The sequence below is a fragment of the Fonsecaea nubica genome, assembly GCF_001646965.1.
Source record: "Fonsecaea nubica strain CBS 269.64 chromosome Unknown Scaff91, whole genome shotgun sequence".
Taxonomy (NCBI): domain Eukaryota; kingdom Fungi; phylum Ascomycota; class Eurotiomycetes; order Chaetothyriales; family Herpotrichiellaceae; genus Fonsecaea; species Fonsecaea nubica.
In genome coordinates, this window is record NW_019173764.1 from 45,886 (window position 1) to 67,056 (window position 21,171).

The window sequence follows — 21,171 nt, forward strand, 5'->3', positions numbered from 1 at the left end:
ACTCGTACCCACTGGAACGACACGATCTCCCTTCTAACGGTTCCAGCAACAGATTATGGGGATATCTTGGTGTTTCCAAGAAACCACTCCCATCACCACATGACTGTTTTAGTGATAATTTCTGGGGTTTAGAGTCAACGGTGTCATGAATCATCAATTGGCGATCGAGTGCCGAGTATTCGCTCGGTATGTCCAAGTCGTCTGGCTGCAATGTACTCTGTACACCTGGCCCGAGCTTCCAAAATATGGTTGTGTCCGTCTTCAAACCTCTTGTCCAGTATCCACGCAGCAATCCACTCTACCTAGAACGAAGTTGGAAGAAAACTGGTTCCTGTATGCAGGGTAGAGCCGATCCTGGGATCGTTTGCACAGGCGGAGCATGAAACTAGGGGAATGGACGGCGAGATACTCGCTGAAGGGGATACCGCCGACACACATTGACGGGAAGGCAACCGATGTCCAAGCCATATGCATTGTCAACTTCAAAGAGGTTTTTCGCAAAGAGTTTTCAGGGGGAGGGGCGTGTGGTTTTCATTCCGTGGAGCTGTAGTTAGCTAAATGCTTTTTTGCAGTAAGTTAGAGCCACCAGAGCGTAGTTGCGGATCGAGGCGGGCCAGTTCTCTCTCACCTAAGGACAGTGTAGCATCAAAGTACCCGGGTAATAGAATATGGCTCTTGCGCTGAAGATGAGAGGGAGATATCTGGAGGGGCAGAGGCCCTCATCAAGATGTCGGAGTGATCTTCTGAGGGCGGTTCTAAGTGAGACTTCTACCAACCTACCAAGACTCAAATGGCTGCGCTGAGACACCAGCCAGATGGACTGTTTCATGACGTCAGTTGAACAAGCATTTCACGCCTTCCCCCGTTAGGACACGCAGGCCCAGCGACGACTTTTGACGCAGCTACTGCCACGCGGACGAAACCCACCAGATTGTCTATCTTAGCTTGCAAAATGATATCAGAAAAAAGCAGGCCTCCTGCATGCATCGTGGCAAGGTCTTGCAAGAGAGAGGCGCCAAGGTACCACCATGTCCTAATCGGGTTGAGGCTTGCAGGCGAGGCGCCGCGGTAACCTCATCCGAAGAAATGTGACAGGTCAGATTCCCAAAGGCAAATCAGATGGGCAGCCACATGGAGGAGTACTTGAGGTAAGGGGCCGGACATGGAGCTCTGATCAGGATTGACCCAAAACAGGTGCGGAGCTCGACCTGCATTCGGTGAGCCCGTTGTTCGACTACTTGTGCAAGCATTGCAGCTGTCGAAATGCCATCCTAAGACGCCCTAGGGTGATCAGGGTGATCTAAACCTCCTGCACCTCGAGCTATTCGTCTTCGTCCTCAGGTGATTGTCAAGCCATGTTGCCTCTTCTGCCGGCACTCGTTGGCACGAAACCTACCCGTAAAGCAGCCCAGTGGCGGTGTGATGGTCAAAACAGCTGTTCTCCAGAATCCCATTTCGGTTTCATGCCTCCAAACCCTGTACCAGTCGATGTTTTGGAGAGTGACTTTTGGCGGCTGGCAAGCTTCGCATGCTGCGCTAGCGCATGGAAAATGGCCCAGATATGTTGCAGCCAATTGATTACTAGTGAAAGAATTTGCTTGCAGGGGACACAACGCTTGAAGGGACATGCTGTTGGACTTGCCACTGCAGATACCACCTGTTTTAGTCTCAAGACATTTTGTCGTCCACTTGTAAAAGGAGGGACCCTTTCGAAGCTGCCTCCGCACAAACAACGCTCGCCGCCTCCCACCATTTTGGTGCCACTCAATGCGACTTTCCCTCAATGGTCGCTTGGCCTTCCAAAAGAAGCCTGTGGGGGTCGAATGACCTCTCAAAAGGAAGACTTGCAGCCATCCTTATGCATGAGTAAGGCCTTTGGTGGTCTGTCAGCCCAGTTGACGTTCTATGCTGATCTTGCGGACCTGCTCCCGTCTACAAATTGGTCATTTGTCAAGTAGGACGGAGGAAACAGCACTCGGTATACTCCGTACGGGAGGCTTCCCTTGCTCACCAGGCACCTAGACCGCTTCCCAGAAACAATTGTTACGAGCGATGATTTCAAAGCCAATTGATCCTTCTCGAACGGAGCATGGATACCCGTCCGGGGTCTGGAGAACCTCACCAAAATTATTTGAAGCGGGTCAAAAAAATAGGAGTAGTTCTCTTCATTCGCTGGGCTGCTTTGATCATCGTTATTAGGTGTCTCCGACCTCACAAACTGGATGAAGAGCGACCGCCGAGAAGCGGACCCCCTAGATCGTACGAGTAGTGCCTCACGACAAATTCCAACGTCTAATAGCGAGACTCCTATCGAGTCAACAATCCACGGGGCATTGCAAGGACACGCCTGTACTTTCGGACAAGGATACCGCTGGACCGTGACCGCAACCAAAAAAATGTCTACAAGTATACCCTTGCAAAATAACGACGGGGGGCGATGCGAGGACAATCATGGATGACCAAGTTTGTGAGAGGCAAGTCCCGCTCTCAGGCTAAGTGCGCATGGAGGGGCCACAGGGGCCACAGGGGCTCGGTGGCCTCTCCTCTAGGCTCTTGGCTTATCCGAGTTAGGACCAAAAAAGATGGAAAATCCCAGGTGTAGTATGACCCATGGGGGGACTCGCGGACCGGGACTGGCGATCCGGGGTTGGAACGGCCCTTGCTGGGCCGAATTCTCATTCGGAACCAGTACCGGTCTGGTTAAAGGAAGGGGGAGGCACTTACTCGTCCTGGTAGGCAAGTAAGCATGCACAGCATGGAAAATGGGGAAGATTGGCATTGAACTTGCTTGCCCCAGAGGGCGTGGGACAAAACTCACTTTGCCCGCCTAATGCACGGACTCGACGGTTATACGAGTACAAATGGCTGGTCAATCCACTCCCTCCTCAAAGGTCGAACTCCACTGAGCGAATCTGGAAGACTGAGTTACTTGATGCAGCAAAGTCTAGGAGGCAAACAAAGGACTTCAAACTCCTGCCTTTTGGATAGCGGGATGCAGGCGGGCTCTTTTGGGACACAATAGCGCTGAGCATCTCCAGCAAAGAGTGCAGCTTTTAGTGTGGGATGCCAGCGCGGGATCCAGAGACAGGACCCATGGAGTTTCAGGGACAAGCCGCCCCAAGTGCACCACCAGGAGCCAGGACGCCTACTTGTACCTACTCGTGCAAGTAGGCCATCCACAGCAAGCTAAGAGGTCGGGGAAGCCCGTGCTTTCTCGCACCAACAGAGCGCCATGCCTAAAACGCCCGTTCAGGATAGTCCTGATACTTGGTCAATCTTTGCCTTCCACTTGTTGCCAGAAGATCGACGGTTCTGCTGGGCTGCATGAGTTGCCGGCTGGACTGAAGAAAAATCTCCCAGAAAAGAGTGCCTTCGGCTGTGAGACTGACGGACGCATTCCTGCAGCGTAAATTGGGCTCTTACTACCACCATGCCCTTCTTTCTCTCACAAATGGGTTTCCTCAGGATCGAGATTGGAGAAAAGGGCTATACCCCAACTAAAGCTTGTAGATGAAAATCAATCATCTGGTTGGTGCCTGATCAAACTGCACGACTTCTTGCCGGCTACTTATTCCGCGCCTACAGGTACGGTCGAGATGGAAATTTCGCGTCAACTGAGCACCATTATTCTCACATGTGCTCCTAAGGAGCCACAAGCACAAACTTGTTGATCCCCCATGTCGTATTTGCCACGGACACTGTCACCCCTGGTCTCTCAGGTGGCCAAGGTACTCCTGACAGCAAGGCAAAAGGAAAGGCCCTCGTCCAGGGTGTCAGAGTTCATGACGGGAACAACGGAACGATAAGAGCTGAAATGAGCCTGGAGACAAATGAAAATCGATGCTCAACCCATCTCAGCCGCGGCCTAGCTAGCAAGCTCGCTTAATGGATCTCGATGATTGGGTATCTGCTTGTCACGTTGTTCCAATGCCGCAGAAATCTGTGTCCTTCTTGGACTATTCCTCACAGGCTAAAACAAGAGAAACTATCGTACGAGGCTCGAAATTCGAGCCACAACAGGGAGGAGCTGGGTCCCAATGATGGGCTCGTGTTCGCCAACCGCGGAATGCCGCTAATAGAGCCCCTAAGACGGTCTCAGGCGTCACTTGAGGGTACGTCGTCACCTCGTCAGTTCAAGGCAGGCCAGGCCAGCCCCTCAAGTCTCGGACCAAAGTGCCGGCACCCCCGCTCTGCCACGGGGATCGCAACGATGACTACCTCAGAGAGGAGTCGCCTCCAATTTGTGCCGTCCTGAGTCTAAAGAACTGTTCGGACTAGTCTGGTCGCCCAGTTGTCGCGCCTCCTCGCTGGTGCGTCTGGCAGAGTCGAACAGACCGCAATGGACCGACAAAACAAGACGGCAAGCTCCGGCCTAAGAAAAAGATTGGTTACTTGTTCATTGCCAGCCAGGGAGAGACACACAGCGCCAAGGGTGGGTGGTTGTTCCAGACTATTGGACTTTCAGCATCGAGAATTGCAGACTGACAGCTGCATGCATGGGTTTTTTTCTACAAGAGGCCACTCAGTGCAGCGCCACTGAGTAAAGCGTCAGCCACCATGTCAACTCTCTTTCAGGCTGCGAGGACGCCCATGTTCTTCTCAGCTGGCGAGTGCAACCCACGGGGAGCTGCCAAGGTCAGGAATGCGCCTCATCTTGCCGTGCGTTGAACGCCATGTGTGGGTGCGGTGGGTGAGTATGTGCATCTCTTGCCCGTGCACAGACGAGTGCCCCAACCCCAATCCTTTTCAATTTCAGCGTCCAGGCCGATCTTGATTTCCATTAGTGCAAGACCGAGGACTTCGAATGTGATTCACGAGATTGGGTTCCTCCTACTACTAGCCGCGTAGACAAGGGCGTTTGTGAAGTTTCATACATTGACGGGAGATAAGCGATCGTCTCCTGTGTAGTAGTCTGTACGGGGTACATAGTTTGGAGGATCAGCCAGCAGCCGTGTACCAAGATTCCCTTTCTCTCGGGAGTTAGCTCAGGCCCGGCTCGCTCGCCTGGGAAGATTGGTTTTTTGTTGAATGGAATGCTCGATGCGTCTATTGCTTGTGCTCTGTATCCAGTTCTGCAAAGGAAAGGGGATGAATAGCCGAACTGGCTGTAAGGGGGACTCCAATGCTGCTTGCTCGGTTGGAGTTTTGGTTGGAGGGACTGTGCCCCGACGGCTCCAGCCAGCACAACGCCAAGTGAACGCTACTGGGGTCAAGAGGACTGAATGGCTCGTTTACCCAGCCGCGGCGGGGAGTCCGTGCTGTGGTTTGGCATAGACAAAATTTACGTGAAGTCTATGATGGAGAGAAGCTGTGGGAGGACATTGCAAAGGAGGAATCAGATGACTCAACATCGGTGGCTTGTTGTTGGAACCCTAAAAGCCAGTCACTAGTTCTCCTCGTATCAATATCAGGCAGATTTCATGCATTTGGAGTGATTGCAGAAGAGCAAACAAACTGAGCGGGTATGTAGGGAAAAATGGTAGGCGTCCGCGGATGCCCTGTTTGGAACCTTTGGTGTTCTGATGAAGTGGTTTCGGATTGCTTCGCCAATCGAGTCTACCTACATTGCAATTAGCTGGAAGAGGGACAGTGGTTTGATTCGTATTCCTCCATTGCAGACTGTGCGACCCATCCGATTTGTCGAGTAGCCCATCATGTCTGCATCAATGACGCCGACGCCCTCTTTTTTTCTTCTTTTCTTCTCGCTACAATGCAGCACTCTGAAGGGTATTCGCCAACTTGGGATGGGAAGCACGTTGAGTGGTCAAGTGTCAAGTGTCAAATGTGTCAGGAAGTCAATGAGTCAGACTGGGTTTGTCTTTCTTGAGGCGTTTTCGGAGATGGGTGGTGGTTGAGAATGGACATTGGATGCAATGAATGCAGGCACTGAATCTGAAAGGTACTGGGACAAGTGAATACAAAGTCAAGGATAGCTTTCTGGTTGCTAGAGTGGAGGTGGCTGTTGATCCCCGGGCCTATCATATGGGCTCTAGCTAGTAAGTTAAAGGAGTGGCTGCTGCACCAACTCGCCTACCTACCAACACCCGCAGGTCACCTCTCACCTCTCACGTCTGACCTCTCACTTTTTCTTCCATCTCAACTTCACCTGCGCTCTTGTCCATCCATCCCCTTTGCGCCCACTCTTCACTCTTCCACTATTACCATTCCACCATTCCTCCTTTCCACATGTCACACCCAATCTACACCCTGGTCATCCCCCATCATTGCATTCTCTTGCTGACCTCGGGCTCTCTTGTCTCTCTTGTCTCTGTCATCCTTCACCCACCACCACCATCGTGCCATCATTGATGAGTTCCTAAAGTTTCTCCACAAATCCTAATCGCCCTTCCCAATTCCTCCCCCGGTCCAAGTGCCAGTGGCGCACCAACAAATTTCTTGACCCTACCCTAATCATGAACTGGGTTACTCCATCGGGACCCCTCTCTACCTGCCTCCTGCATACATCCTCGTACAGCTCTCGCCAACTTGCCTACCCATCCTTTCCGTCGACCGTGGACCGTGCGCAGACACACACCCTCTCCTCTACCTCCCTCCCTCCCTCACCTTCGCCCACACCAGTCGCTACTGGCGTTGATCGACTCCAAGTCACTCCACCCATGTCGTATCTCACCCGCTGCTGTTAAAACCTCCGTGCTCTTCCCCCTTCTAGCTGCCTCCTGAGCTGTGGGAATATCCACTCCCAAACCCACCAGAAACCCTGATCAACCTCCCCTTGCTCCTGTCCCTCCCCCGGGTCTCCATTCCACGCCATCCACTGTCCATGGATAGCCTGCCTCCCCCCCTCCGGCCCGCCCTCAGTCCACCTCTATCCCGTCACAATTTAGCGCTCATTATCCCTGTAAGCGATCGGCAAGGGTCAGATGGCATGCGTTACGCTGGTTTGTAGCCTCCAGAGTTACACAGATGCAAGCGGCCCACGAGGCCGCCATCCCCCATTGACTCCTAACTGTCCGATCCTAGAGGCCTAGGTCTATCCGTCCAGCCCGTCACCTCGTCGTGCCCGCCCTCCACAGAAAACCACAAATCAGCGCACATCTCTCAAGAACGGTTCATGACAAGGACAACTTTTTGCTTTTTCGCCTCCCGTAAATCTCATCTGATCTGATCCTGGTTCTTTTGGTCAGAGCAGCGCTACCTAGTGTCTGCCTAGGTAGATAACCAACCCCTCTTCCACGCTTACACCGCACGCGACAGACTTTCTCACCTGTGCGCACTTCAGGCCCTTTCTCCACTTCCATTTGTTCCATCTCTGCTCCAAAGGAAAAAAAAAAGTTCTTTGAACCTATTGAAGGGCTCTGGGGTTACACACAACGGTCCAGCTCCATCTTGTACACCAGGCCACATTAAATCTGTCAACGGAGTTCTGTTATTCGCATCTTGGTTTATCTGACACCTCGTCCGTCGCAGTAAAACAGCCAGAACTTACACACATCCTCGCCAACACAAGGCCGGTTGCTCCGTAGAGTCGCCAGGGCTGAGGGTCGAGAAATCACCTGCGGCACATGGAACAGGGCACACTGTTGGGGTGACACAATATCTGCATTAAGAGCCACCCGCCGTTCATTCCAATCTACCGCGTGCTGTGTAACTCGCGGCGACCATTCTAGTGGCCTTGTTGCCATGAGGCACGTCTTGAGCAATCATTGGTGCCCGGCTCTGAAGGACAACAGCACTTCTCGCAAACATTCAGCTTGCTAGGACCACTTTCAGGCAGTGGAGGGTTTGGTGACAGCACAGGTTGCCCTCAACAAATCATTCAACCCACAATTTGTGTCCTCCTCTACCAAGTCGGACTCGGAAGGTTCGCTGCTCGACGGCCCACTCTCGATCAAAGTCGGGAGACTGGTGTGCCTGGGGTATAGGGGCCTTCGCGCTCAACGATACTGCATATAGCACCCAAAAAGTGGGCAAATGGCAACGGGTGTTGTGCTACCTCTGGAATCGCGAGTGAAAGAGTGGCACGAGCCTGAATCAAACCTATTGCTCTGTCAAACCCTAGCGGACTCGTCAAGCCGGCTTCCGGGCTCAATGGCTCACCCGCCAGCGCGAGACTCTCTTTCACAACAACCAAGTCTACCCTCCTTCAGTTCACTCCTGGCCGGGGCTGGCAATCCCGCTTTGTTTGGCCAATCCCGACAGGAAGAGGTGAAAAGGGAACATGCATTGCCAGGCAGCACTCCTGCAAGCAAACATGCTGCTCAACCAAATATGTCCACGGCTTCCGATGTGCATCCGTCCACACCTGCTTTCGCCTTGGCTCAATCCTCACCTTCCCAGTCTCATCCCATGAATGGCGGCGCCTGGGCCTACCCAAACACAAGTCGATCGGAAGTTCATACAGCCACAACTGACCCTCGTGCAGCAAGTACCAGTCATGGACCCGGTCGGGCGACCACGGAAGAAGAATTCGTCGACCCGCCAGTCAGCTGTCATGCTCATGAGAAGGACTCCATGTGTTCCAAGAACTCGGATGGTGATGACCTCAGCTCCACGTGGAGCTCCTCGAGATCAACGAACCTTAAAAAGCGCAATGGCCAGGCTTGCGATGGATGCCGGGAGAGGAAGATGAGATGTGACTTTAAATTCCCCAAATGCACGATGTGCAAGAACATCGACCGTGAATGCACATTTGGCTCAGCGTAAGTAATTCCTTGACTCATTATCTTCGGTGCTGATTTCTGTGCAGGCCACGTGCCACGATGCGACATTCAGCGTTTCCGATGTCGATGCCTTCAATCTCGAGATATAGGATCACCAATCAGAGCCAAGACAATTATCCAACTCGCAGAGGGTCAACGACTTCTGTGGACATGGGCTCCCAGGAGCATGCCTACTCGGCATCCATATCAAGGTCGTCAATGCCCCTAGACGACATGCTCTATGCCACCTCCGGCAAACAGACCAGCCACGAGGATGTGTCAGACAATCAACCACCAGCAAAGAGGCCTCGTGTTTCTCCATCTCCTCGCCCTAGATCTCAGGGCCAGTTGTCCGCCAGTTCGGGTACAGAATCTGTTGTCGGTTCCATCTCTTCGCCGTCAGTCGTCTCCGACTTCTCTTGGGACTTGGACCCTTATCAGTTGAATCGCAGTCTGACCTGGGACTACGTGAATAAGTATTTCGAGCACGTTGACGGCGTAACGTATCATATCCTCCCCAAAGAACTTTTCCGACAATGGATCCGTTCCCACCCTACCAAATCACTGGCGGACAAGATGTTGCTATATGCTATTCTGGCAATGGGAACCGTCTTCGCATCGAGGCAACCACAATCGAAGCACCACCAAGACGTGTTCCTCGAGATTGTCAATAAAGCCATCATAAAGAATGGCGATATGTTCAGCCTGCAATTGATTCAGACCAAGTTAATTCTGGGTCTCTTCGCTTTTTCTCAAGGCCAGTACAATCGTGCAAGTGACCATTGTGGGTCTGCCCTACGGACCGCGTTGGGCTTGAGATACCATACAGAAGAGGGAGTCTCGACCATCGAGATTCAGGATCCACTGGACTTCGGTTTGTCTCAGGAAATGTTGGTTGATTGCCGGCGCAGGACGTTCTGGGCTGCCTATCTGCTGGACAGCTTCAGTCGTTGCTGGTCCGCGTCCGTTACTACTGTTAACCGGTTTGATTGCCACCTACGCTTACCTTGTGCTGAGGCGGCTTACGAGGCGGGACACGTTCCCTTGGCTCCATTTATACTTGAAGCGCCCAAGGATGACCAAGGGAGTCGGCCCGGTACTCCTCTCGAATCATCCGAGGTCGGCTCTTTTGGCTATCTGGTAGAGATTGCGGCTATCTTCAGTGAGGTGATGAGCACTGTCAACCGAGGAAAAACGCAGTCCCCGGGGAAAGATCGATCAACGATGGGCACCTTCCGTAACGACATTGGAGCCCGACTTAAGACGTGGGACCACCACATGAAGAGACAAGCTCGTCAAGATCAAGACGGACGAGAGAAAGTCAGCGGCTTCTACGTTATTTATCACTACACCCTCATGGTACTGAACCGGTACATTGACCATGCGGAGATGGATCGGTCACGGGTTAGCGTATGTGTAAAGCGTGTCCACGATCACGCTCGACACACGCTTGTGTTGGTACAGAGACTGCGCGAGCACGGCGATGACAAGCACGACTCCTCTCACCAGTTTGTGATGTTGAGCCCTTTCAGTGGCTTCGCCATAATAGCTGCTTTGGATGTCGTCACAGCCACCGGCCCAGTATCGACTCTGATGGGCCATGAGAGCCAAATCATGTCCTTGATTGGCAGCGTCATCCCGGTCCTGGAGGGACTCAAGGACCATTGGCATAGTGGTCGTCAACAGCAGGAGGTGGCCGATCGGAGGCTGAGGGCACTTTTGAGGGTATCCAGTAAGGCCTTCCAATTCAACGGAGCATATTACTTCGCGCACCCTATGCAAAGCCGGGTTGACATGGATCACGACGTTACCTACGGGCTTTGCCGCAACAGATATTTTGAAGCCATGGGATGGGAGGAGACTCTTCATCATGATGGAGAGTTCCAACGGCTGGACTAATGCGAGATTCTTGGAAGTAGAGCGCAAAGAATTGAGACGGCCGCTCACGGTATGATGAGGAATATGAGATTATGAAGCACTGGTATAGGGAAAAGGCCGATTAATACATGCAGAGAGGTTTCAGCAACACTCAACTGGCGATGATGGCATTCAGGCACTATGATATACCCTACGAGCTTGACGGTACACAGCACTAGTTATTGTCGGATTTTGGAGGCGAGAGTAAAACGTTCCAGGTGGTATTGTTTGTTATGGCTGAGCGAATTTTTTATATACTTGGGAGGGACCCTGTCTAGTTAGTATGTGGTTACCGCATAGTTTGGATTACGAAGGATAATATCTTTACTATAGCTATCCAGCCTATAGCGACCTCGACATCATCACAACCTTACAGAGCTAAAGACCAAATGTTCACCATTCTAGTCTCGAGAAGGCCATGCTCTGAGCTTCGATGACGTAGAGGTGGCACAGTCACACTCCGGAACCTTAGCAGCACGTGGCTTGCTAGCTCCGCACGGATCAACGCTCACAACGCTCTGCCGGCCATTTATCTTGGGTAACTTAGCCGAGAAGCCCCGCACTCTTGGCACCACTCGGCTGAGCTGCCATGTTCGGATCGCGTATACGATTGGACACAAGCAGGGCGCTTATTCGTATCCTTGAGCCTCACTCGAACTTTGCACCCCCAACTTGTTTGCTACAGAACTGGCCTAGTTCTGCACCTCGATGCCCTTCTTACGGCACATCCTTCACTGTGTCTTTCTGAGAAAGGGCAGTTCTGCCAATATCTCGTGATATCTCGTGGGAGACCGTCTCCCTCCCCGCACGAAGTCGATTTTTATCGCTCAAGAGCGTGCGATCGGCAAAGAGAATTGATCTTGCGGCGTCATGGAGTATTCTCTGCGTGAGGCTGACCACACGAGGTCTGTGGACCCAACGGGCCAACCGTATTGGCAAAATCGGTGACATCCCGGTCGGGATCCTGCATTGTTACTCACAACCGGTGGGTTTTGTTCAGGCTCCCATCCAGGCTCCGTAGACCAAAGTACCTGGTAAACGTTAGGCTCGAGTCCACATGTGCAAGCCCTCGAGGCCTCACAACACCACAACATGTGCCTAGTACAACCCAAGCCATTGACTATTTCAACGTTTCAATCGCCCGTAACTTCATTTCCTCCCTTTACCCAAATTGTCTCCTTGTCTCCCCCTCTCCTCACACCCCAAATGGCACTACCTACCCAGTCTGATTGCGGTGTTTCTTCTGGTTCTATTCGCCTACCATTAACTCTTCTCGACACATTGGTTCCTGGTTCTTCTCACCTCGCTTCACTCCTGCTCGGATCTGGTCTCGATGTCTCGTTGTTTGTCTCATGGGGCGCCATCCTGGCGACAGTGTGGGCAGCCCTCCATTTCGGCCTGATACCTGCGTATCAAATTGTTTTGAAAGCGCTCACCTCATCGGTGATTGTGGAAGAATATGATCCCATCTACGACCATGTCCTCAACTGGGCCAGCGCCCAAAAGTATTTGCAAAACATCCGTTCCCTCCGCGCTCATACGGCAGGGCAATACTACGACGGCTTGGAAGATTACGAAGAGGATGACCCCCTGCAGATGCAGTTCCGGGAAGGCATGCCCGAGGATACCATCTTTAATTTCAACAACTGGTCTGCCCGGGCCCCGCCAACATTTCGACCTCATTCTTCTTCGGGCTGGTTCTTCCACAGTTATCGGTTGTTCAAACTATATCGAAATCGCGATCGGGTTGCCAGCGAATACACCGGCGCCGTGTACGAAAGAGAACGGCTTGAGATCTCAGTGATCTGGTTGTCTCCTCAGCCGATCAAGACCATGATTCAGGAGGCCCGAGAATTTCATCTCATACGTCGAACGTCCACAACCACAATTAAGCGCCCAACCCCAAAATCTCAGAGATCTGGACGTGGACAAGCATGGACAACTATCGCCAACAGACCGAGCAGATCTATGGCCACGGTCGTGCTGGATAACGAGCAAAAGGTGGCTATTTTGAAAGATTTCAACGACTTCCTGCACCCGCGGACGGCGCGATGGTATAGCAATCGCGGGATCCCATATCGTCGAGGTTACCTCTTTCATGGCCCGCCAGGAACCGGCAAGACTTCATTGTCCTTTGCCCTTGCCGGTGTATTTGGACTTGACATATACTGCCTCGCGCTGTCTGAGGCTTCCTTGACCGAAGAAGACCTGATCCTGCTCTTTAACAGCCTCCCAAAACGATGTATCCTACTCCTTGAGGATATAGATACCGCTGGCCTAGGGAGGGCGCCAGGTTCGAACGATGTAGGAAAGCGACAGACGACAGACCAGTTGCCATCTGGCGGGAATAACCAGGACAAGAAGACCACTGCCGAGAATAAAGACGACAAAGACGACACCTCCGGATTTAGAGGTAAGGCAACAGATCAGGCGGGTTCGGTCAGCAAAGAACCGACATTCAAGAACACGCTCACATTCGCAGGCCTCCTGAATGCCATAGATGGTGTTGCAAGTCAGGAAGGCCGAGTCCTCATCATGACCACCAATCACGTGCAAAGATTGGATGAAGCACTGACGAGGCCCGGTCGGATTGATTTGACCATCAAGTTTGACCTGGCGACCAAGCAGCAGATCAAGGATCTCTTTTTGCGGATGTACTGTGCCGACTCAATCGAGATGCGAAGGCAGCCGACCAAGATCAGCCATATATTGCCGAACCAAGCGGAAACAGACCGGCCTGGTGCAAACACATCCACAAACTGGGGCATTGAGGGCAATCAGATCGCCGACCTCGAAAACCACAAGGACACCCCAAAGCCACGACTTCTATCGAGGGTAACTTCCAACAGCAGCGCAGTCTTCGACCTGGCGGAGCGATTCGCCGATTCTCTCCCTGACAGGACTCTTTCGCCCGCCGAGATACAAGGCTTTCTCCTAGTCCGGAAGAAGTATCCCGCACAAGCAGTCGCGGACGTGATCCAATGGAGGGACGAGCAGCTTCAAAATAGGGTGGAGTCAAAAGTGAACAAGGACGCAATGACGGCACAAGCGGTAGCGTGTGACGAGAGTCGCACAGAGTCGAGCGATGGCGTGAAGACGGCGGGATTATCCTCATGCAAGAAAAACGAAATACCCAAGCAGCAGCAGCAGCAGAAGATGATGGGCGTTCAAAACGGCTTCTCCGGCGAGATTACACGCGAGGAAGAGGACGGTAACGACGCCAAGGAACCAACGCCATCATCCACGGTCGAGCCACAAGCCGGAACCCTGCCGAGATCTGGTCCCGCTGAGAATGGCAATGGCAATGGCAATAACAAGGACAATGAGAACGCGTGCGAGAATGACGGCGAGGGGATCACGGAAGACGGAGATATCGACGATCGGGGAGACGACCAAAACGGAGACAGTGACACCCTATGCACGCGTCGTCGACGACTCTGGGTCCCACACCCACGCTCAGACACCCGACGACATGGATCTGCCGCCGTCAATGGGTACACGCACGGCGATTCTGACGGCGACATCGACCTCGACCTCGACCTGGACTGTGACGAGGATGACGTTGTGTTCTGACTTATACTCGATGAACTAGTTCGTCTCGCTCTCCAGGACCCAGCCTGGTTTGGAAGTGGGTGGATTCCATTTTCCTCCTCCCGTTGTGCTGTGCTGTGCTGTGCTGTGCTGTGCTGTACTGTACTGTACTGTACTGTACTGTGTTGCGTTGCCTGGTCTCATCTGGTCTGCTTTGATCCTGGCATTGAAATAACTATGTCCTCTATATACCTACCCGTTTTGCGTTTGAAGGGGAAGAGGAGAGGGGGGAGGGGGAGAAAAAAGAAAAACCCAACATGAAGGATAATCGTCTTTATGGGACGTACGTTGGCATCTGGGATACGATATATAAATATGAGTGCGTGCATTATATTTACTACGACAACAAAGGGAAATGACGAGCGAAAATACATATACGTTAAATAAACACAGTCCCTCTCTCTCTCTCTCTCTCTCTCTCTCTGTGCGTTTCGCACAACGCGTAAAGGACTCGAAAAAAAAACCATTTTATGAGTGTTTTAGAAAGTCTGTCTGTTCATCGTATTTCGTTGCTTGCTTGGTTTCTTGGTTCCTCTGGGGATTGATTGTGGGCTCTTCTGTTCTATGTGTCTAGACAACATACCTACCGAGTACCGATACATAGGTAGGCACACACACACCCGTCTACCAGGCAAGATGCCAATGAACAAAGAAACTCAAGTGGCCTGGCCTCCGTGTCTCCGTGATTTTACCAGAACCCGAACCGCCCGACAAGCCCCCATCCTGAACATCTTGCCTAGGTCGATGTACACCACTCAATGAAATGGATCCTGCTGGCCCAACCATCAAAGCAATCGTGGCAATAGAACGCCGGCCTTCAGCTTGAGACCACCCAAAAAAAGACAAACAGAACAAACAGACACATAACCCCGCATTAACACATGCCAAAGAAAAAACCAATCATTGCACTGGCCCAGAAGTACCTCACGACATTTGGAGCCATCCATTTATTGTCCCACGGATAGGACCTGGGGAGATCCGAAATCAATTCCCGCGAGGCTGTGGACAAGGCCCCAAGGAGGTAGGGCCAACAGCCACTGATCAAGTCCACACACGAAAGTGGGAGTGCCGCGGAGTTGGCGGCGTGATCCTGTCGTCAATGGGGAATGGCAGCGGCCTCCGAACCAAGCTGGCCAGTGACGATAAGCAGGAGTTATTACAACACTCGATGTCCGCTCAAGCCGGCGGCATTGCTTCACCTCACGGCACAGTGAGACCTCTTCGAGATCGTCACATGATGTGTCAAGCATATGAGCTAGATGACACTTTCACAAGCCACAGTGGATAACACGCAGCAGATGAATGAAGTTCCCGCTGTTCACAGCTCCTGCAGCGCGAAGACATTTTGATCCCCAACAGACGAGCATGGACTGCCTACGTCGACAATATTCTCGAGCGGAAGATCAGCTTTCTCGTTTTCGTCCTTTGCACTCTCGCTTTCCCAGATTTCAATCTCGACATCACCATCAGCATCAGCATGAGTGGAGTGGACACCGTTAAGAGGGTAGCCAGGGGCTTCAGCCTTCTCGACTAGCGTGCTATCGAGTGCATTCGGGGTGGCAGAGCTCAGTATCTCGGCCAGTGTTGGGGCGTTTAGGTCTTCGATGATCTTCGCAGTTGACGACAGTGACGTGCTGGCGGTTGTGGGTTGGAAGGTGAAATGGTGCGGCTGCTTCGTCTCTTCGCCTTCCACGTCAGTCTCTGCCTCTTCGTCGTCGTGCACGAGAACCACACTAGTGGCATCAAGGCCTTCGCCATAATACTCCGCAGGATCAAGATCTGCGAGCGGGCTTCTGGGTTCGTCGTTCATCTTGATCTCCTTTCCCCTGGCCTTTTCCGCGGCGGCGTTGGCAGCAGCAGCCATGGACCTGGTCACGGGTACGGTCACCTCGTTGGGATCAATGTTCTCCTTGCCTCTATCCACCGACGACGACTTCTTGTGCAGACTCTTGCTCTCATCATCGCTGATATCCAACCCTGTGGCGCTCTGTGTCATGGTCCATTCGTTCATACGGTAGTCTTGGACTTCCTCAGTTTCCTCATATATGTCGAAGAACCATGACTTGGGCTTGCTGGTTTCAATTGTGGCCTTTTGGAGCTTGCGGGATTGAACTCGTGATTTCTTTGTGCCATTCAGGGCGGCGGATAAGGAGAGAGTGGGGGATTGGGTCGAACTAGAGAAGGGTGGTGGATTGAAACGTTTCCGCGACTGAAGAAGATCAGAGCGCTTACGCGTTGGCGAGCGGCCTGCTGCAGGTGCAGAGGCAGGGGTCGATGACGGCTTAACAAAGGTATCAAGACGTGGAGTGGAGGCAAGAGCGGTACTAAGACGATGTTGGGTGGACGAGAGAGCAGTCACATTCAAAGAATAGCGATGTGTCTTTGCGAGTGATACATCATCACCAAAGGCTGATCTCTTGCGTTTGTGCAACGAGTCGAGAATGCTTGGGTCGACATTTTCGCCGTCTGAGCCTCCGTCAATGTCGGGAGAGACGGCTCGTCGCTTCAAGGACGTTGGGGCAGAGTTTGGTGTGAGAGCTGCCGGCAGAGATCAGTCTATCGGTCTCCATTGGGGAAACACTGGTGGCAACCAAGATTCAACGCAAGGCGAGTGTCTCTTACCATTTTGTCGATTCTTCACGCTCTGCAAGCTTCGCAGCTTGGATTCGTTCAAGATGCCGAACGGCTGACGAGCAGGCGTGGCCATTGGAGCTACAGCAGCCATTCTGACTGGCTGGTAGAGGTGGGATGATGGGGAGGAATCAGAGTGGCGGCAAGAGGGCTGATATGCGTGCGTGCTCTGCTCAGCCTTTCAGGCAATGTTGAGTTGTATGGAGGAAATGGCCAATGCCAATGCGTGGCTGTCCTCGATTGATGACTCTGAGAATGTTGGTCGTGTTAGCTTGGGTGGAGATGTGGTTTGCATAAGAAATCACTCAAGAACTGTGAGAGGAAAGGAACGTTGGGCAGCAGTAGGGCAGAGGAAGAGGGTATATGGAAGTTGAGGGAGCTTACCAGGCGCTGTGACCAACCTGGCGCAGTCAAGGGAGCCGTTTTGGACGCGGGGTCTGTGAACGCGAGATCCTGGGTCAGGAGGGAAGAGATGGTCAATTTGACCAGAACAGTAGGGCGTGTAGGGTTAGATTGAGGAGCTACTGCAGGCCAGTGAGCAGCTGAGGAGGATCACGACGCGTCCTCAGGCAGCGATTGGGTTGCTGAAGGCGACCGTGGGCGGATAGTGAAGTGCAGATTGTGCAGAGACAGGGAAGTTGGCAGTTGAAAGAGGGATGAGGGATGAGGGAGGATGTTGATAGGGGACGCGTCAAGTGGAGTCTGTGTGAGAAAAGAGACGCGACGGGCGGGCGACGGGGAGGTCAAGTGAGGAGAGCCAGCAATTTCCGAGGTGAATTTTACACGCGCATCAATATATTTTCGAGTCCTATTCACTGTCCAGATGATAGAGGGCTCCAAATTGGTACTTGATGTGCTCTATTGTCTTCATCTCTTGACTGCGCTGATGATAACCGCCTTTTGGGATGTTGGCTGATTCTCACTTCTCCCTCACCTCGTATGCGGACGAGTAGCCGAGAAACGCGCCTCCCATTGGCCTGACCATTTACCGACTTGGCGGCCCGGAAAGTGACCTCAATGGTTTCAACCTTGTCGGTGCAGCTGGCCTGGTCGCCTGCAAACCGGAAACCCACCTCCAATCGGTCCCAGAAAGGAGTTGTCCGATCAAGGCATTCACAGTGTCGCCCGTGACCCTCAACACGTTGATACACGTTGGCAACCCTTGACACGGCCAGCCTCACCACTCCCACGAGCCTGACGAAGACGTCGCTGATACCTGAGTGTCACGACGCATATGTCTCACCTCATCGTGAATCTGCAAAAGTTAGAACCGCCGCGCCCTCTCTGGCTGTCGGGTTCAATGAACTCGGCCTCAAACAATCTCTGAGACGAGGACATGGCTGCTACTCCTTTCACATCATGCAGCCGCTCGAGGACAAGGTAAAAAAGAGCTGCAAACGGGGCTAGTGAGGCTGAGATGCAAGCACGTCACCTCTAGCCATCCATGGTCGCTGAGGGTCGCAGCTTGAAGCACGGGTTCACCTCTACTGCTGCCGAGTTTCGTGCTCGTCCATTGCCCAATGTACATTTATGATTCTACCTCCTGTGGCATTCCCTGGTCTAAACATGCCTGGCACTCTGCCCAGCCACTGCCACCGCACTACAACTTCGCCCTCGGTTCGGACAGATCAACCAGGTTTTCGTCCTTGGCGAACTGATAGTAATAGTTCAGGCTGTCCGGGTTCAGCAGCGTTCCAGAAGGCTTAATGACTTTGCCTGAGACGATCTGTTTCACCGGCAATTCGACCTTCTTCAAGTTGACCGTTGTCTAGAGAACACATCATGTCAGCCACTCGTCACTGATCTTTCTATATGCAGGGGACTTACCGGGATTTCTTTGGTCTCAAAGACAAATTTGGGCACATGCCGAGGACTGGTAGCCTTTCGAATGGCCTCCTTGACTTCTCTGACAAGTTGGGGCGTGAATTGATGGCCAGGTTTCATCAACAGGAACAAAATCACCCTTTCATCTTGGTCTTGAGGTCTCCTTTGTCCGACGCAGATGCTGTCGCTGATCTTGTCTGCAAAGTGGGCCTCAATAATGCTGTATATCTCGGCAGAACCAAACCGGACGCCGCTGGGGTTCAACACGCCGTCAGCCCGGCCCAAGAACATGACTTGTTTCGTGACTGGGTGGATCATGATGAAATCGCCATGTGTCCAGACATTGTCAAATCGTGCAAAATAGCTGTCAAAGTAACGCTGCGGGCCATTCTCCCCCAAAAAGGTGATGGGCATGGTTGGGAATGCCTGAAATGCGACCAGTTCACCGGGCACTCCATCCTCGACTTCGACGCCCTTGCCACCTTCGACGGTCTGGTCGAACACCTTGACCGGGACACCGAGCGAGAGACACTGGCAACCTCCCACATACAGTGGCAGAATTGGATTGCCGGTCCCAAAGCATCCAGCCAGGTCGGTTCCACCGGAGATGTTGTCCAACTGCACTGAAGGCGGAAACCCTTCGTCATAGACCCATTCGAATAACTGATCCGACAGCACCATCCCCGTGCTGGTGATGACCTCGAGGTTGCTCAAATCGCCCACTTTCTTTGGCACCACGCCGTTCGTCTGCAGTGTTTGCAGATACCTGGGACTGATGCCCAGATGCGTCACCTTCTCCTGGGCCACCAACTTGAGCAGGTTGGTCAAGTTGGGCACAAAGGGACTCCCGTCGTACATGATCATTTGACATCCCGTGATCAAAGCCTGCACACTGGCCAGATACATGATCCATCCCGTCGTCGTGTATTGCAGTTGTTTCGAGTTCGCATTGATGCGCCTGTGCAACCTATACTCTTTGTGGCCCGAAATGATGACCCCTCCAATCGCATGCACAATGCATTTTGGCTGGCCCGTCGTCCCCGAGGAATACACCACCAGAAAAGGGTCTGCAAATTCCGTGTCCTCAAACTCCAACTTGTCAGACTTTGCGGCAGAAATGAAGTTGGCCCACGTCCTGGCTCTCGGCACACTCGATACATCGGCCGGCGAATGCTGGAAGCGAGCTTGTGAAACGATGCCTTGGAACTCATCCACGCCTTCCATCCCCGCCATGATGTCCTTCATCTTGCCACGCAGATCGATCTTTTTGCCGTTGTACACAGCCCAGTCGTCCATGAACAGAAATCGAGGCTTTATCTGGGTGAGTCGATCCAGGATACCCTTGACGCCCATATCCGTGGAGCTACTGCTGAAGAGGGCTCCAAGCGTCGTCGTCGCGAGAAAGACCGTCAGCGTGTCAAGACAAGTACTGGCGACCAGCGCGATCCGGTCTCCTTTCTTCACGCCGTGCGCTCTCATCGCCTGACTCAACCTGCCGACTCGCTGCCTCAGCTCCTTCCATGTGACGTGTCTGATAGGCTCTAAGAAGCACCCTTCGCGGACCTCGGTGCAAGCAATCTTGTTGTCGGCCTTTGCTGCGTCAATGACCGGCCGGCCATTCGCATCGCCGGAAAAGAGGATGTTCTGGGCAAAGTTCATGCGCACGCCGGTAAACCAGCGTGGAATGGAGTCCATTCGGGCGGATTCGTCAACGACGGGGTCTGGAACGGTGCCCGAGTATACGATGGGAAAGTAGTCGAAAACGTGGCGCCAGAAGGCAGCCCGTTGAGTGACTGAGTAGTTGTACAAGGCGTCGTAATTCTGCGAGGTGGAAAGTACCAGTCAGCTCGGTCTCATTGACGTCCTGATCAAACATTGCCGTCGACATGGGTATTTCCTCGTCTTCTTCACCCTGGGACGGGACTGGAGTCCACAGTCATCGAAGAGATAGTTTTCCTCACGACAGCCCACCTCTCCGTGCCGATCTCGACAGACCGATTCCAGATTGCGGGCATCGGAGCGATTGAGGAACGACAAAAGAAGGAGATGATAGATCGTCATTTGCAAACGCAGCACAATGTCGCGACATCTGATTCACATACCTCGAATTTCCGCCCGCTCGCCTTCTCCAGGCTCACTTTGAACTTCCACATATCGGTGCTCTGGGGATTCGGATGCTCCCACAATTTCCTCGGAATTGGATGCTCCGGATGCAGCTCCTGCTGCTGCTTGCGCGTCGACGTCATCTTCGCTGTCTGTGAAAAAAAGACTACTCGAGCCCTTGCTCCTGCTTCTCTCGTCCTTGTCGTTGGGAAATCCAAATCAGACTCAAAAGAATGCTCTTCTCCTCCGGAGAGTAGACACCGCGCACCAACCGACCCAGCAGCCAGCTAAGGTAATCAAGTTGGGAAGAAGGAGAACGGTTCCGAGCGACTGTCCCCCGTGTCTCTATCCTCGATCCGTTTTCGAGGAAGCACGTATCGATACGGATATATTTGTAGATACCCAACGTTTACCGGGTATGCACTGCAGTCCTCGTTTCGGTAGG

General features: G+C 52.8%; 4 protein-coding genes across 4 annotated transcripts; 2 read left to right on the forward strand and 2 right to left on the reverse strand.

Annotated features, from left to right (window-relative positions):
• Positions 1-8,229: 8,229 nt before the first annotated feature.
• Positions 8,230-10,559, forward strand: AYO20_09615 (hypothetical protein; the record flags this gene model as incomplete). Its single annotated transcript, XM_022647884.1, has 3 exons — positions 8,230-8,660; positions 8,708-10,070; positions 10,125-10,559. The coding sequence occupies 3 exons, from the start codon at positions 8,230-8,232 to the stop codon at positions 10,557-10,559; spliced, it is 2,229 nt and encodes a 742-aa protein (XP_022496131.1).
• Positions 10,560-11,783: 1,224 nt separating this feature from the next.
• Positions 11,784-14,150, forward strand: AYO20_09616 (hypothetical protein; the record flags this gene model as incomplete). The annotated part of the gene is made up of 1 exon (XM_022647885.1): positions 11,784-14,150. The coding sequence occupies one exon, from the start codon at positions 11,784-11,786 to the stop codon at positions 14,148-14,150; it is 2,367 nt and encodes a 788-aa protein (XP_022496132.1).
• A 1,336-nt stretch (positions 14,151-15,486) lies between these two features.
• On the reverse strand, positions 15,487-16,893 carry AYO20_09617 (hypothetical protein; the record flags this gene model as incomplete). Its single annotated transcript, XM_022647886.1, has 2 exons — positions 15,487-16,706; positions 16,791-16,893. The coding sequence occupies 2 exons, from the start codon at positions 16,891-16,893 to the stop codon at positions 15,487-15,489; spliced, it is 1,323 nt and encodes a 440-aa protein (XP_022496133.1).
• Positions 16,894-18,399: 1,506 nt separating this feature from the next.
• On the reverse strand, positions 18,400-20,869 carry AYO20_09618 (acetoacetate-CoA ligase; the record flags this gene model as incomplete). Its single annotated transcript, XM_022647887.1, has 3 exons — positions 18,400-18,567; positions 18,627-20,444; positions 20,726-20,869. 3 exons carry the CDS (start codon positions 20,867-20,869, stop codon positions 18,400-18,402), a joined length of 2,130 nt encoding a protein of 709 aa, XP_022496134.1.
• Between the last annotated feature and the right edge of the window lie 302 nt (positions 20,870-21,171).